At 35.8% G+C, this 18,328-nt stretch overlaps 2 protein-coding genes across 2 annotated transcripts; both read right to left on the bottom strand.

Moving 5' to 3' along the window:
- Nucleotides 1–248: 248 nt before the first annotated feature.
- Nucleotides 249–6,662, bottom strand: LOC141835208 (uncharacterized). The gene is made up of 4 exons (XM_074722639.1): nucleotides 6,636–6,662; nucleotides 3,022–3,207; nucleotides 2,884–2,938; nucleotides 249–507 (listed from the first exon to the last, which is right to left on the bottom strand). Exons 2-4 carry the CDS (start codon nucleotides 3,141–3,143, stop codon nucleotides 397–399), a joined length of 288 nt encoding a protein of 95 aa, XP_074578740.1. The 5' UTR covers nucleotides 3,144–3,207; nucleotides 6,636–6,662; the 3' UTR covers nucleotides 249–396.
- LOC141835207 (lycopene epsilon cyclase, chloroplastic) lies at nucleotides 6,528–17,661 on the bottom strand. Its single transcript, XM_074722638.1, has 11 exons — nucleotides 17,167–17,661; nucleotides 15,248–15,419; nucleotides 13,236–13,371; nucleotides 13,043–13,153; nucleotides 12,869–12,971; nucleotides 10,465–10,608; nucleotides 10,265–10,372; nucleotides 9,375–9,471; nucleotides 9,150–9,278; nucleotides 7,076–7,208; nucleotides 6,528–6,861 (listed from the first exon to the last, which is right to left on the bottom strand). The coding sequence occupies exons 1-11, from the start codon at nucleotides 17,488–17,490 to the stop codon at nucleotides 6,687–6,689; spliced, it is 1,632 nt and encodes a 543-aa protein (XP_074578739.1). The 5' UTR covers nucleotides 17,491–17,661; the 3' UTR covers nucleotides 6,528–6,686.
- Between the last annotated feature and the right edge of the window lie 667 nt (nucleotides 17,662–18,328).

Genomic DNA, 18,328 nt, shown 5'->3' with positions numbered 1-18,328 from the left:
GATTTTCCCTCCCCTTGAAGTAAGCACTCCACTTGCCCAATCAGGAATCACTCGATAAGACAATCATATTTCCACCGAAGGTAGACTAGATCAAATTTTAACGAAATCGAAATAATACCTTCATCCGTCATGATCAACTGTAACTTTTCAATTTACTTTCTCATAAATAGTCATGAAATCGACCGTGTAGAACTGCTAGAATAGTAGATTTCACTTTTTACTGAAGTGTTCCCACAGAAAATGCCCAATTGATTAGAGGAATGACAAACTTATTATAATGGGACAAGGAATCATATTCACTTTTCCCCCTCAAAAGTTACAGAAGAATACAATAGCAAAGTTTGCAATTAGAGCACTTGAAGTACCTTGTCTTGCAAAACTTGAAGTATGATATTTTCAAATTCCTCTATCAGCACCACCAGATGAATCATCATCGTCTGTCAATTTGATTTGATCTTCTAGAATTTTTCCATCTTTAGGTACCAAACAAGGGATTCCATTTATTATCTGAATCAAGCAAAATAAAAGGTCATGAAGACAGTTCCATCAAAAATTAGAGCAACCAGGCATAGTAAGTGAATGCAAATTGTTCAGTTGTTTATATCCTAAAGTTGACAAATTTGTTAATTCTTTGGCAGTATGACACTTAGGACGGATGGTTCAACCAAGACTGCAGGATCATTAAAAGATTGTAAAACTCCTCACTGAAACACCTTTTAACATAACATCACTTCCTGCTCCACAATGTCCTTGAGCCATGTAGACGAAGTTAGCAGGACTGTTGCTCTAACAACAACATTCCTTGCAAATTTTAGGCCTTCATTGATTGCTAAAAGCTAACTCATCAAAGGTGAACAGATTTTACAAGTACTTCCAACTAAAACTACTGTTTCACGACACTGCATGAAGGATGAAAACAACAGATGCACTGGCTGCAACTTCAAAAGTGGAATAAATTTGCAATAATGCACCAGTGTAATCTAATAATTAATCAATCCAATTAATGATTTCCACACAAAAAAGTAGTAATACAATGCAAAAACATAGTATATAACAACATATATTAATCATCAATGCTGAAATAACATGCAAGTACTTGAACATTTGTAAAACAAGTACTTAAACGAATAATTATAAATTATCATCCAATAAATTTAGCTTGTATATACTAATAAGTAATGATGAAATACAATGAACATGCATGTACTTGAACACTAGCAAAATAAGTATTTAAATGAATAATTATAAGTAACCATCCAATAAATTTAGCTTAAAAAAGTGTTTCATAATCATGAGAATTAATCCTGTAAGAGATAACCTCATAACAACACTTGTTACTTGAGAAGAAACTCCCCAAGTAATAATCAAGGTTTTTATGTGATTTAGTCCAACCCAAACTAGTTTTAATGTATTCCTAATTTAAAAATTAAACTTATGTTTAAATAAGTTTGAAAATGAAATAGAATAAAAAAGTTTAATCAATTCTCCTCACAATATGGCCAATACAGCAGATATAAATGTCTCTATATTAAATGTTATGAGAAAATTCAAATTCATTAATACAATATGAAAATTTACCGTATCACTGGATGCTCTATCATATCATTCATTACAGCTCTCATATGCTAGGTGGAGCTCACATTTTGGTAGATACAAGTAAATAAAGAAACTAAGTTAATTGATGACCATTAATATGCAAGTAACTTGTAGATTTTTAACTTGCTATCTTGTATTACTAATTCATAATGTTTATTTTGTTTAGTTTCTTTATTTTTTTTTTTTTTTCTAGATAACATGAACAACTGATATCTTGATCAAGTTGATTATTTACTAAACAGATCAAGTCAAGTAAGTATTTCTTCTAAAGTTTATCATGTAGGAGTTCCTCTAAAATGTTATTAGAAGATTCTTCTCAAATGCTATTAAAGAGTTTTTCTAAGGTTATCTTTACAGGATTCATCTACAATGCCTTTAGAGATCTCTTCTATAGTGTCATTTGAGGACTTCCTTAAAGCCTAGTTATTAAGAGGTTTATTTGAACACAATTTTTTTATTTTAGCTAAAAGTTCATGAATTGCAAATGAACTAACTTGAAGTTTTATAGTCAAATTTCGTTTAGTTAAGATTTTTTGTGTTTACATACTATTAGGCAGTTGTCTCTTAAAGTTAAGTGGAATATATCTCTTCATCAATTATATTTTCATTTCATGTTAATATGTGATGAAATCTTATTCTTCTTGGTCGGCCTCAAAAGGACCAGATAAGTTGTTAATATTTTTAGTGGATCCACTAAGTGCATATTTAGCAAATCATACTCATTTAGTAGAGCTCATATTGTGTTGGTCAAAATAACTTTCAATATCATCCAACCGATGAAGAAATATATTAGGTTCCATTTTACCATAAAAAATAAGGGCATAAACATGCATAGATGTACAACCATTATTATCTTTCAAAAAAATTAATTCTTTTATAGAGATAGAGTAATTTGATCATATATGAGTTTGTTTACTACTCACGGAAAGTGTAAGAATAATTGTTTAGGTGGGTTTTTTTTTCTAATTTCATTTGCATGAGTATAGTTTAGTTGATATGTCTCATAGTATTTCCCATAGATTTAGTGATAATTGGAGAAGTTTCTCTTTTCATGTCAATCTAAATATTTAGAAATAATGATGATTAGAAAATAAAGTAATGTGATAAGCATAATACAGCCTTCAATTCCGCATCCTTCAATTCCAACAAGGATACCACATCAACATTCAACAATCATCAACAACTACTAGTCAGATGAACAAACACTGTAACCTTCCTCCACAACTCCGCATCGAAGTGAACGTTGGCGATATGCAAGCTACCGGGAGAAGGAAAATCAAGACATACCGGGAAAGAAACGCCGATCGAATCGCTGATTAAGGACTGGGAATCGGGACAATATCTGAAACAGAAGAGATATTTCTTTTACTTTAGAAATTGGATCGGGAGATCTTACTCGACGTAGGTGCCATGAAGGGGACGAACCTGAGGGTTTGCCTGGAGAGAGGACAAACCAAGATGTCGGAGACCAGCTTGCCGAATACGTCGCCGCCGCCGCCGCTTCTGCTTCCGGTCCTGAAGAGAAGCGAAAAGGCTCCCCTCACCATGGCAGACCCAATCGCAAACCGCAACCACCGCTTAGTTTTATCTGATTCCACAGCACAGAATGTTCTAGAAGCAGTGAAAATAATAATTATTATAAATAAAAGAATTTTAATTTGAATATCTACGATAAAATCTAAATTATCAAAATAATCAACCGTCATCTCTATTATTATGTAAAAAAAAATATTTTACATACGTCTAATACTTGTAAATATTTTTCTTTTCTTTCAATAATTGAAATAATATCTTTTTCCATCGTATTTAATTATAATTTTTTAATTTACTTTTTATCATGAAATTACTGAATTAGATTTCTTTCTTTTACTAATGCAAAAAAAACCAAACCTTTTTAAGATATTAATGACTTTTAACATTATGATCTCTCCTTCACGCCATGGCTTCTGAAGAGATTGAGAGTTGCAGAGCGTGGTCAAGGAAGAGAAGCTGCGGCGGTGGCGGAAGGACAAGCAAGAGGAACCGTTCCACGCGCTGGTAATGAGCTATCGTAATGAAGTTTAACCTAACGACGGGTATGTTCCCCTCGCTCAACCTCACCTCCGGCCTCCTCGGATTTTTCTTCCTCAAGTTGTGGACTGAGGCGCTCGAGCCGATCAGGCTGCTTTGGACCCTGTTCGATCGACAGGAGAGCCTTTCATCTACAAATGCTTTCAAAATCCTAAAAATCGTTGCTTTTTGCCCTCTTTGTTACTCTCGCCATTCTCCAAAGAAGTGATTTTGAAACCTGATATTTCTCCTACGGACTTCAATGTAGAAGTGACTATATTTGGGTTTCTTAATCTCTGGATTTGTTTGAGAAAAGATCATCTAGAGATGTTCTCTGTTTAGAATTGGAATTATATTGTCCGGATTTAAATTTCTTCTTCTTTTTTTTTCTTGATGAGCTCAAAAAGTGTAATTTTAAAGCGTTTTTATCATCCTTTGAAATGAACTGCCACTTCACTTCAGATGAATGGCCATTGCACTTAAACTGCTTTCCATTATTTTTTGAAGAAATCTGGGAGACAATGCAAGTCAGGATGCTTACTTAAAATTGTTTCAGGTAATGTTCATAGACTACAAGCTGGTCTGTCCGAGTGGTACTGCTTCTGCATACTTTATAAATGATTTCCTTACATTGAAAGGTGAAAACCTGGCCAAGTAATGAACAATTGAATTCTCTTTTTTGTTTTCATCTTGGATTCTATGGGATAATTTTCATGAAAAGTTGTTTCTTTATAGGAATAAAGTATGGATGCTAGGCAAATGCTTTATTGGCATCTTCTTATGGGGATTCTTCCTATGGTTTTATACAACTGGTGATGGTTGTGGGTGGTTACAGCATTCCCTACACTTGATCTAAAGCCTATCAGAACAAGTAGCCTTGATTGCTTAAACTTATCCTTATTTAATTGTCTATGTTGAAAATAATCAGTTGACAGTCTGATCAATATATTCCATAGAATTTATTAAAGTATGAGGGAGTAATGGCAGGTCAAAGAAAATATTATCTAATGCAATATTCTTCTGTACATAGTGATCGTTTTGAAAAAACAAAACATGTTTTTTTTTATGTTGGATCACAGATATGGATTGTTTGATTGGTGTTTTATGGATTTTTTTTCTTCTATTTTAGATCAATCCAAGACATCAAATGGTGTTTTACTATTTTTTTCCTTCTATTTTAGATTGATTCAACATTGATATGGGCATAACCTGCATTTCTACTATGAAGAGTGGTATAAAAGCCAAGCTGGTCAACCTTCCTTCTGCCGGTGAGAGCTCAAACCATATCATCCTCATTTAGTTTAGTGTTGGATTATATTTGTTTGATTCAATTATTCATAGTGTTTTCACAAGGAGCTTACTGTTTCAGCACTTCCAACACCAAATGAATTCTAGAATTGGCCATAATGTGTCTTTTTTTTTTTTGATAATTCATCACTAGATTTGATATTCTTATCTTGTCTTAGTTCTGAGGTAAACTATATTCTCTTCTTAAACTAGTTAGTAATGTTCAACTCTTAAACTATTCTAGTGTGTGGTAATTGTGTTTCTCACCGAATAAGTCTAGATTTAAAACATATCAATTAAATAAAAAACTAGTTATTTCTTATGAAAATTTCTCCAACATCAATCACCACCAATAACAAATGCCTATCCGACACTATTCTTGCAAAGAGAAGCACAAATGCTTGTATCTTAGCTATGTAACTCAAGCACATGCATCATGTGATGACTATTTTGTTTTAGTGACCTCATCCAGATTCATAATTGAAGTAACAAAATGATACATGACACATAATGTTAGTATTAAGAACTGTAATTCAACTCTAAATTTGGGTTTGAGAAAAGTCGTTGGATTGTTAATATTTGTGCTTGAGACTTGCGTTAAACAATGTATCAGGTCTCCATCATGCTATTTCATCTTTGTGCACATTTTTATTTCAACACTCCATTGCTTGAAATTTGGTTTTCAGTGTTGCTCATGATAATTCACATATTGAGTATCTACCAAAAACAATGTAGATCCGCATCATGCAAGTTAATTTTATACTTACTAATTTTCATCACAGTAGTTTCATTTTAAATCCAGACCAAGTTGCAATTATTGGATTAGCTTGGTTAGTCAAGAATCTAATACTCTTTAGCTTTTACGCTATATTAAATTGTTTGTTGCAGATGTATTTCTGCTATAACTTCTTTTGACAAATAGATGGATTTCCAGTGGTGTATCTACATATCTTTTTTATTGGAAACTGATACTACTTCATAATTGTTTTGTTTGATATTGATTGCTTGATACAGATGCTAGAATGGTATTAAATTTTGCATCAGAAAGATATTGTTCCTAAATAGATGGTTGGCTGTTCTATGGTTCTAGAAAAGCTTTCAGGTTTTGCGACTATTATTGGTGGTTGTTTTATTCTGAAAACTGAGATGGATATATTGTATTTGGAGATGGATTATTAAGTTGCTCTCTGGTTCTGAAATGATTATTAAGTTTTGTTGGTTGTTAGAAAGTTAGGGATGTTATTTGGATGCTAGAAATTAGTTAAAAGGTTTTCTTGAAATTTAGGTATTCAGACTTCACTCGATTAATTTTGGAGATAGTCTATTGTCTATTGGATAAATTTGGAACACAACTTATGCACATTTTATTGCCACGGAAGAAACAAAGAACAATCTATTCCTTGACTATTCTAACTATTTTATTGCTAGGAACAATGTCTATCTCATTCTTAGTCAATTGTATGAACTAAATGCACCATAACTGACATTTATATCCCAATGGAATAGTAATTTTCTTAACAATTTGAAAACCAACTTGCTAGGAACAATAACTTTCTTAATTTTTTTATTATGAAAAACAATAGTAATTTCTGCAGTTGATGCTCAATATCTATTCTTATAATCCTCATGAGTTTCATTTATGTTACATCTAAGAATTTCATTACTATGGTTCAAGACTAGTAGATATACGAAATGATACATACCTGAGTCATCAAGATGATCATATGTACATTCAAAAACTTATGGAGAAGTAGCTAGTCTTGAGAATATACAAGATATGTTTTCAGCATTGTTGCGCCTGTTGGATCAGACATCAAGTGCCTCACAAGGCACATTCTCATGCTGTTCGGGGCTAACACAAACATGTAGAAGGCAAACCATATCAGGTCCACAGAGGAGAGTGTCGATCCAAGAAAACCTTGCCACATCCTGCAAAATACAAGATGTAATAACACCACGATGAATGATTTTCTAATAGCTATAGGTTTAGATCAAAGTCCCTATCCTTTTAGGACAATACATGAACTAAAGAGTAATTAGGTGTAGTTGCAATAGATATTAACTGAAACACCATCCATCTCTAGTACTTGAGTTGGTGTTCATGTGCTTCTTTTACATTGTAATGTTGATGTATAGGGCATACCAATTTGGTAAACGGAAGAATGTCTGGAAGAAAGTCCTGATTCCCTCAATATCAAGTTCTAGTATTAGTGCTAGCCCAAAAAGAAAGAATGACCTTTGCCTTTTTCTTTCTTGTGGCCAAAGAACTTTCCATGCTGCAAGAAAACAACAGGATAGATGATATAAGAATATTAGTGCAGGACAACCAGTAATTTGAACGATAATACATAATCCCTCATAATGCTTGGGTTCCAAAATAAAATCAGTGACTAAAGAAATCGAATATTAATCTCTATCTCCCTAATTCAAAGATGTCCTTTATTACATTACATCCATCCTCTATGGCCTAAATTATATCTACTCTGAAATTGTTCTGTCGCCTTTCTTGTATACTTGAGGTCCAGCAAGTAACTGATTTTCTGCAGCTGATCAAGTTTCAGAGCTTTGTCCTTTGAGAATTTGCTAATGGGTGAGTGATCGGGGAACTCCATAGTGGCAGGCAGAAACACATACACATGATCATTGTTTCTAGATGTGATTTGTATGCACTAGTTGTTTTAGAACATCTATACTCTGCGTTCATAAACCAAAAGGGCCACTTAACTTTTTTGCTATGATCTAACAGATGGCCATATTTGAATGTGATACTTGAGTGCCAATTCAGAGAGACAAGGGTGGGTTTTGCTGGTCAAAATGAACAAAACATGTTGTTCCACCTGCTGACTGGGACGTGGACAAATTGAGACAAACTCTTTATGTTTCTTCACGGAATGAAGTGAGCATGGATAAGGCAGAAAACCAGTCTCCTCTAGCAACAAATCTTCTTCCTTGATGATGAACATGAGCTGCCTCTTTCAGATTAGAGTTTTCTTCCTTTAGTGACAACAGGCACAAGCTTCCTTCAGATTTGGAGTCTTTTTTTCAATAGCTCCACCCACCTCGTCCTCCTCTTTTACTCATCCTCTTCTATGTTTGCTGTTAGAGCTCAACACAAGACTCCATTTTCTTCTCTTTTACCGCAATTGTTGTTAGGTAGGGCTCAATGTTAAATAATTGTAGTTGGGTGACTGAATAAATGAACTAAATTAAAAAAAAACTACTTAATTCTCATAAGTAACTTCCTAAAATGACTCTCATCTATCCACATAAAATAAAATAATAATATGATGCAAGAGGATCAGTTCATGACCCTCTGGTACGAGCAAGTTTCATTCTGAGCTCTGACAAGGTGAAATCAAGCTTTCCAGTAGCCAATACGGTCAGGTTGTGCCCCTTGATACGGTTGTGTTGTATTCGACTTTTTAACAAAGCCAAACAAGTCGTTCTAGTTGGGAACATGACTTAACCATGTTCCCTGACATGGTCGAGCCATGCCAACCAGTATGGCCGTGTGGTGCTGCCACAGTTCAAGCGGACCGAATCAACAAACAACCTATTTTTGTTATTTTAGGGTTAGTTTTGTATTCTCAATATCCTTAGGGTTTTAAACTATTTAAATAATGATTTATTTGATGTCGGAGTAAATTTTTGATTGAATAATATTTTCGACCATGCCGTTTATTTCCCTTTTTTCTATTTCCTGCTATTCTTTTGAATCAATAGATTTTGCAAGATTCTTTTCAATGTTCGTGTTCGAACTAGCAGAATCAATATTGTCCGCAGGATAATCGTTATTTTGTCCGACGTCATAATAGATACTTAATGGATGCACAAAATTAAAGGGACAACATATATACATTGGTCCTCTCTTTGTTTATAAATAAAAAGATATTAATGATCCATCATAATTGAATGTGTTTTAGAAAGGAAAGGAAGAAATCAACACATGCAAAATAGTAACGACAATGATAAATTCATGCAAAATAGTAAGTTTTGTTATCAACAAATTCATACATCATTAATCATATAAGCTATTTCATAGCAAACTCTGAGGTATCCTTCCACCTGCTAGGGTTTCAATCCCAACTAAAACAAGATGTATTTATCAAGTTGGTGTTGATTGGTACTAATTAGGAGAAGGCAAAATATAGTTTGAAATTAAAAAAAAAACCCAACAATCCTGAAAAGAAAAACAAGCAAAAAATGATAATTCATACCGAGCATCGAGGGACTACGATAATTTTGCATCATTGAGTTCTTTTCACAATATATATCTTTCTTCAATATAGTTGCTATCGCAGATGCATAATCTGGAGCTTCAGATAGGGATCGGACAACCGAATATCCTGTTTATTTACGTGCAATAAGTAATGTTGCTGCAGACATGAACATAGAAAGAAATTACTAGGTCAGTGAAACCATAATGGAAATTGAGTTCCTACCTGTAGCTGGATGCACCATGCTAGCTGCAGCACCAAATGCAAGGTTCTTCTGTTCTGTGTTTGGTAACGACCCGCCAACAGGAATGTATGACCATTCCTACAGAATATTCTACAAAGTTATTGCCTGAAAAGGCAGAGCCGTGAAACTCCATGCATATCAACAAGCTCTCCTTAAACTTTATTTAGTAGAAATTTATAGCCAGCAATCGTAAGACTTCAAAAAGTGCATGACAATCTTTCTCCTAGGGCATATTGTTTAAGGCAACTAACCAAGAAAATCAGTGTCCAACTAGCCAAGAGAATCAGTGTCCAAGTAGAAACAACTACTACAAAATCCACTATAAAAATATACAAACTGTCAGGATAAGAGAGTGAACAAACTTGAAAATTGAAATGTTTGCATCAAAACATAAGGTAATAAAGAACTTTTTTAAGTGTCAACAACAGTAGTACCATTCCCAAAAGATTGTTGTTTTTATTCAAATTCATATGATAAAGGAAGGACATGACTGTTGAAACTTATGCCAAAATGGAAATTTTCAGGTATAACAATGAACTATTCTGTTCAAAGTCTTGGCTTCAGTTTCAGAAAAATTTAATTTTTTATGTTTCGTTCATGGTCTTGGCTTCAGTTTCAGAAAAATTTAATTTTTTATGTTTCTTTCATGGTTGGTGAATAAGAAAGATCATGTATCAGCAAACAACATGATTTCTTAGCAAAGAAAAGGACTATATATCTTGATGGCACATACATGATATTCAAATGAACTTTCAAAGACACTGCTAGTAGTCTGACAGCTCAGCTTTCATGTGTAAGTATACTCTTTTTCTTTCTTTTTTTTTTTTTCTGTTTTTCCTATATACAATATTGAAACTTTCAAATCTTTTACCTCTTCATATACTTTCAGCACTTTAACACCCATAGTGTCCAAACGAGACATTAGTTTCTTCTTTAGAAGATCAAAAGGCATAGCATTTCTTGATGCTAAACATGTTTCCTGTAATCATGTCATGTTTAAGCCATCCATTACAATGTAAAATGAGATTGCATAAAAGAGGGAAAGTTGAAAAACAATGTTAAAAATGAAACCTCAAAAAAGACCCTTGTAGGTGACATGGGCATGGCATAGAGAAATGTTGGATATTCTGCCTCAGGACATCTTTGTTTTTCCTTCATGTAGTCCCTGTAGTCCATGAAAACCATTAAGTCGGGATCATATGGGTTGTTTTCCACCTGAAGATGACATCAAATAGAATGATTACCAAAAATAATTAAAGTTAAAGTTTTCATGTCAAATATACATCACATGTGACTTTATTGAAATAAAAAAAAATTATTTTCCATTTTTAGTTTCCTTACCTTGTTAATATTCATTTGGCTTGAACAAAAGAATTAGTTAAGTAGTAGGCAAAGTTTCAGAAGGACTAAGATGTGAATACATACCAGAGAAATATTATTTTATCATTTTGCTATGTCAAGTAGAAGGTCAAGTTATTCTATCTTTCTGCTAAAACCCTTGAATGTTTTTTCTTTACCTTGATGTAATTCCCGCTTTAAAAGAAATACTCAATTCAATTGAGAGACTAGTTTCTAAGATTTCTCACTTTGCTCTATCTTTTTTCTCTTTCTTTGTCAATGTGTTTAATTTATAGACAAAGACATGGTTGGTTATATGCAAATCTAAGTTTTATGTAACGAGTTAGACATAGATAGTATTTTTACTTTGAGCTTACAAGAGAATGTTAAGAGTATTAAGTTGATAGGATATTATATAGTGAGTCGAGATTAAAGATTTTAATATATCTATATATAGCCATAAAATGGATATCTCAACGTAATCATCACAAGGCAATATAATATCGTCTTTCTTATATTCTGGAGTGTATTGACTGGAGTACCTTTAGTCATTTGGATTTTAAAAAAATGCTTAATGCAAGCTTCCTAGAAAGTCTTTTGAAGATAAAGAGCTCTTCTACAAATCTTTTCATGTTCTTCTTGGTCTCCTCACTCATAATTTTAATTGTCAAAGAAGAGATGAATTATTGTCATGAAGTTTTAATGTCTCCTTTCCAATTACACCTTACTAATATCAAATGAGTGTAGTGGATCAGATAGAAGTGAAGTTTAAAATATGTTCCATGTTGAAGTTTTAGTCGTCACCCAAACCCAGAATAGTATGGTTTCAGCACCATGTTATGTTGATAAGAGACACTTTGAAGTATGCAGAGATCAATTTAGACTGATTTGACTCTTTTAATAATTTCATTAAAAAAAGAATGTCGAGATGAATTCATATAAAATTCCTCCTAAAATGTTTTCACTTAACATGTTACTTTTAAAAATAAGACTAGAGCTTTAGAAAAACATGTTACAAAAAGATATAAAGCATTTTTAAAATTCATTTTAGCACTTGCCAACAGGAGCAAACATGCCATCAGTTGAGCAATACGGGAGATTACTCGTGCCAATCAATAGTAGGTTTCAGTAATATATCAAAATGCTCCATTTCGATCGTGTTGCTTGACACAACATGAGATTTCAAACCAAGCCTAAACCCTAAGAATAGCATATCTGAAAGGCAAACCTTAAATATTACAACTACAACAATTAAAATCTTTAGTTTCTCAATCCTCCTAAATAAATATTTTATGAAACATATTTACATAACTTTATTTATGGTTGTACAAATCCTCTTAGGCTATATATATATTTAGAGAGAGGGGGTTTAGAGGGAAAAGAAAGGGAGGAGGGGGAAGGAGAAAGAAGGGAAAGAGAGAAGAGTGATAAAAAAAAAATTCTCTAATTGGATGGGAAGAGAGGAAGGGAAAAAAATCTATGCTTCTGAAGCATTGCTTCAACATGTTTTCCACTCTATTTGGAAAGTGATGATGATGATCAATGTCCAATGATGGTCCAGTCAAGGTCCAACAATGGCTAGCAGTGGTTCAAGGATCAGATATATAGGTCATAATGGTCTAATGGTCTAACAATGATTTGCAATGGTTCTGTGATCAAATTTAATAGTCAATGGTGGTTTGACAATTAGATTGGTAGCTGCAATGGTCCATCAACAATCAATGACAGTTTGCAATGGTTCAGCAAAAGTTGATGATGGTTGAGAGTGATGACTCGAGGCAGTCGATGATGGTCCAATGGTGGTTTGACATCCAATGATATTGGTCTTTTACCATTTCCCTCTCTCTTCTTTCAATCTTTCCATAATTGGGTGTATTAAATTTGGATGCCAAGAGGCCAAGGGATCCTTAATTTTCTGCTCTCCCCATAGTTTCATCTAAGTAAGCATATGCTTCTCATCCTTTCCCTCTTTTCTGTCAAAAGTTAGTAGCTACCTCAAATTAAAAGATGTAATAAGCACTATAAATTCCATCTATCAAACAATAGTTGATAACTTGACATTGAGAAGAAAATCTAGCCTGTGGAATCTAAGTGTAACAACAGAGTGACACAAAGATTAATAATAATTGTGCTGTACCTCCACTTCAACTCCATATGCTGTTTGCACTGAAACACGAGGACCTCCTACATCATACTCGAGAAGTTTTCCTGACGCAGCTCCAGAAGCAACAGTAGCGAGCCTGCACTTTTGGAAGTTAGCAATTTAGCACTGAACTCTCATATCCGTAATAACATACATATCTTGAAGTACCTGCAAGGAATCATATAATTCTTTTCACAAACAACTATGCTACATCCATTGCTTCCTTCAATAATTTTTTCCACTTTTGAATTGAGGTACATGACTCCATATTCATGGCACCTGAAGATGCAGAAGGTATCAGTTACCATTACATTTAATCACTATGTTTTGATGAGAAGTGAATTACAAACAATCATGTTACCTTCTCAGCAATGCTTCGTGCAATAAGTATCGGCTAACTCTACCATATGGACGACCAATGAAAATTGGTTCATTACTATCAAGATAGACAATTGTGTCGCGCCAGACATGCTCAATGCAGCTCTCTAAGCCAAGATCTAAAAGGCCAAATAGGATCAACAACAAAAGTTAGATATTATCCAATAGCTCTCAAGACAAACAAGAGGAAATCAAATACTAAGGTAGCCAGCCATTTCTTAAATATTCTGCTTAGTCTAGCTTTGATTGATACTAATGAAATAGATAAAAATGTGATGGAAAACAAAGTCAGTAGATACAATTGAGGCTTTTGACCTTCCTCCAGAAGATAAGGCAAAGGCATGACAAGCCTTCCTCCATAAAGATGACAAGCAGTGAGCCATTATGGAGCAAACAATGAGCCTTCCTACATGATGAGGAGGTGCAATCAATGCTTCCTTTATGAAGACGAGGAACAACAAGTCTTATGCAAGGTGTGGGCAAGATCATAGGGACCAACAAGGCAGGAAGCTCTGTTTCTTTCATTAGGGTGCTATACAAGGACCGACACCAAGATCATAATAACTGATATAAACACTAGCATGTCTCATTCCGATCGATGACTGATATCCTGGCTGGAAATAAGATTCTAAACTTCTTTTAACTTAGTGTTTTTACTTAACTAATGCAATTGGTAAGGTGTGTAACTCCTTATTCAATTCTTTCTACATTAATATATACATGCTATGTTATACTTTTCATTTTGATGTAGAACTAATACAAATACATTCACACAACTCTAAAAGAAAACCAATCATGGTTTGAAATCTTGCGGTGTGTCAAACGACACAATTGAGATCTTAGCCAGTTCAGTAAATTATCAAACCTCAATCATGGTAGGTATGGGTATTCTCTCCCATGCCAATTGTACTCGTGTCAATGAGTATTCTACCTTGCTGACAACTCGCCATACCTCAACATGCTATAAAGTGTGTTTTTGTAAAGCCTTCTAAGATGTTAATTTGAATCTTTAATTCCCTCTCCGATCTAGGCTTGTGTGTTTTTCGTCTGTCCCTGGGGCAATGGTGCCGCAGTAATACATCCAGGTTGTCACCCAGGCACCTGCGGTTCGATCCCCAGCTACGGCGTATTTGCAGGAATTTTCCTCCAAATGGGGAGTGCAATCAAAGGATGCTGGGCGTCTGGGCTGACCGCTGCGTGCACTTCCCGATTTACCCTGGTGGCCAGTGGGAAACTTCCATGGGACCGGGTTGGTCACCCCCAGAGATAGTCAATGGGGCTAATTGGGATTTATCATTTTTATGTATTTTTTGTCTATGAAATTTTGTGCTCGAGTAGTATTTACTCTCTACAACTTTGTGAGAAATTTCCTTGTGTTTCAACATAGTCCAATCTTGATTGATCAAATCTATTTTAAGTCTTGTGTCAGGTACTTGAACATTTTTTTTTTTTGCATCTAGTATAATAATAGGATAGAAGGGAAGTTTTAGCGCAACGGTAAAATTGTTACTGTATGACCTTGTGATCACGGATTCTGAGTCGCAGAAATAGCTTTTTGTAATGCAAGATAAGACTGCGTATAATAGACCCAATATAATCTGATCCTTTCCGGGATCCATATTGACAGGAGCTTTGTGTACTAAATTTCCCTTTTAGTATAATAATAGGACGTCATTCTCATCCCATTTTATGATCAACAATGGCAAATTTCAGTATCAATCAACTTAGTAAGTACAAAAGAACATAATCAATTATCTGACTTGGTAAAAACTGTATAGTTGAAGGGATTAATTCCTTTGAATTTATGATTTATGACAAAATCTCTTTTGGCTAGATGAAGTATGATAAGAATATAGTTTCCAGCATAAAACTAAGAAGAAGAAGTCAAAAGTATCTTTTGTCAGCGAGAGAAAAAACAAATAAACTATAAAAACTAATTTGTACTCTAAGAGAGAAGAAACTTTGTCAATATATGAAAAGATGATAGAATATTACCCTTAAACTCATCTTCCCACACACCATAATTATTGGTAAATGGAAGATCTGGTCCAATGAGACCAACTTGCAATCCTTTTTTAGCTGATTCTGCAGCAAGAGAAAGACCAGCTGGACCACAGCCAATTATTATTAAATCCAATGTAGAACCCTCAGCAGATATAGGCGACAGCTGAAAGAAGGATTTGCAACTAATTTTATCAGATAGGAAAATTACTAGTCCAAACAAAAATGAACTGTACATTAAGATCTAAAAACTAATACACACTGCCTGTGCTCTGGTAATATTCCTTCTGTTAATTCACAAAGATCAGCAAATCTGTTACATCATAATGTTTTCCTGTAACTTCACTCTCTAGTATAAATTGAAAGTTGATGCAACAATGAGGAAGCACTAAATATATTGAAATGCATGTCAACAGGGAAAAATAAATAAGTCACTGATAAGCATTTCTTTAGCTTACAATGAAAAGTCAATTCTAGCCATCTTACTATCTCAAACATTTTGAGAAAAGATACTGGAAATCTTACTTCTATCATCCTTGTAGGATTTCAGACTTATTAGCAAAGGGCACTTTCCTCACTACAACCATAACAGTCAGACGATTTCACAATATACACAAGTCCATTACAAAACTCAGCTGCAATCCATGATTTGTCATAACAAGGTTGAACCTCAGGCAGAAACTTATCTTCCACAGTTCAGGCACCTGATTCATGTCATGCTGTCACTTGCTAAGATGCTTAACGTTGAGACCATAAAGATTTAACATTGTATGCGGTGCTGAGAGGAAGTGAACTAGCAACTTGGTTTGACATTCATCTAACAAACACAGGTGATGCGGCAGATCCTAAGTGATCTCATGAAGGTCAAGAGACAGACTGATATGGTAAGTCAAGAGGTCAACAGTCAACTTCCGATGAACTGATTCGACACTCCCTACCTCTATGAACTTGGCCTCCCTCGGCCACTCTCGATCTCGCTTGTCTCAGTCACTCGACCCTCATCTCGACCAATCCGACCTCAATCGTCTCGGTCTCTCAGCTTTGCTCTCTGCGAGCCCACCCTCAGTCATTCGACCCTCTTCTTGGCCTGCCTGACCTCGATCACTCGGCCTTGCTCTCGGTCAGTCCGATCTCAACCGCCTCGATCACTCGGCCTCGCACTCAGCCAGCCTGACCTAAATCGCCTCGGTCTCTCGGCTTCGCTCTCGGCGAGCCCATCCTCGATCACTCGACCTTCGTCTCGGCCAGCCCGACTTCAGCAAATTCGGCCACTCGGCCCAACTTTGACTTGGTCTTTCTCGGCATTCTAAGTCAAGAAGACGACAAAAGCTTTCAAGCGTGCGAAATTCTACCAAAGGGTTAATTAGGATGATTACTAAGTCGCTAGGTCTGATCTCCTAGATCCCCTCGTGTCGCTGTCTACGACTAAAAAGTAAGAATAATTAGCACGACCAAGCTATAAGGCGGTTATGAGGTTTACATACTCGGTCTCCTAGATGTTGTATTATAGACTCACTTGTCAGCAATTCACAAAACCTGTCTCCTCAGACACCACAGTAGTCTGTCCCCATATCAGCAGGAAGGTTCCTTCTTGTAAGTATATTATAATCTCCTCTGTAGGTATGAAAATGCTCTCTTGATTCTAACTACACACACTCCATCATCTTTTTATCTTTACGAACTTGAGCGTCGGAGTAACCTGTCGGGAATCTCCGATACCTTGCTAATCCGTCCGCTCAATTTTCATTTTCAGATTCTTTCACTAGCGTGATCGACGATGAGTGAGGTGGTAGATTCTTGACTGATGATTTGACCGTCCACGGCATCTAACCGAAACAACCAGAATAGAAAAAAAGATAAGATTTGAAAAAAAAAAAATCACATCAGTGTATGAAAGAGGAGCCAGATAAAACCTTGTCAGCGATCTTGCTCTGTCTCTCCATTTGTTTAGTTTCCTGCATTCGGACAAACAGCCGCTCACTCCCTCCCGCCTTAACAAAATCCTCCTCGTCCGCAAACTCTTCCACCACTCCAGAGACCTCGTTCCTGGTGGCGACGCAGCTGTCCGCGCCGCCTCCAACTGCCGCCCGCACCCTGAGCAAGGCCAGCGACTGGCGCCGCTGGCTTCGAAGGAGCTTCTGCCCCGTAACTGGCACACTCCGCCTCCGGAACATCCACTCGTCAGCATGTAAAGATATTGCAGCAGTGCTCGCTCGACTGAAGCACTCCATGGCCATCGCCGCCTTCTCCCCTGCCACTGCCACTCCTCTTCGGCCAAAGGAACTCGAGCGGTAAAAGAGATTGAGCAAAGCTTGAGGAAGACAGAGACTGCACTCAGATTAGGGTTCGGAATTCGGAATTTGGGCTCTGAAGAGAGCAGATGCACGAGAGAGAGTGGCAGGGAAATCAGAGAGACAGAGGAGGTGAAGAGCAGCGTTCGGCGATTCTCTGAAATGAGCGGTTGGATTCAGGAAATCCACAACGGTCCCACGTGTCGCCTAGTTATTGGAGGTTCTCAAGAAAACGGTCCCACTTTATGGATATGCCTCGTCGTTCGTATTTTATCTTTTCCGTCGTGTCGTTTCTACCCTTCTCGTGGGCCCATGCCTACCCTTCTGCCTAGTGGCGAAAGCCCCGGGCGAGCCACCGACCCACGTAAGATATCCTGTTTGGGTAGCATTTTGGGTTGCCGTCCGGGCTGTCGAGAGAGCCACCCAAAATTATAGAAAAGTTGGAATACGTTCATCTAATCTTATAATTTTGAAAATTAAATACTTAATTTAGTATGAATTGTCAAATATATTTTATAAAAAGCATCTGATCTTATTAGGTATATCTAAAACTTAAGAAAATTAATTTCTATTTATCAACTCCATCTAACGATCCTTTGGTTATATTGATGATAGCCAACTGTACTTTCTCGATTTACCTCCTCATAGATGGTCGTAGGGCTGACCGTGTGGGGCCGCTAAGGTGGCGGATCCACCTTTTTGCAGAAGATGATAGGAATGACTTAAATTGGTCTTACTTTTCCATTGCATTTTCTTATGTACAAAAGAAATAGAACTTTTGTGG

The sequence above is a fragment of the Curcuma longa genome, chromosome 9 (assembly GCF_044706935.1).
Source record: "Curcuma longa cultivar G26 ecotype Majalengka, Jawa Barat chromosome 9, ITB_CL_G26_1.1, whole genome shotgun sequence".
Classification (NCBI taxonomy): Eukaryota; Viridiplantae; Streptophyta; class Magnoliopsida; order Zingiberales; family Zingiberaceae; genus Curcuma; species Curcuma longa.
The sequence above is the reverse complement of the archived record's forward strand: the minus strand, read 5'-3'. Positions and strand labels throughout refer to the sequence as shown.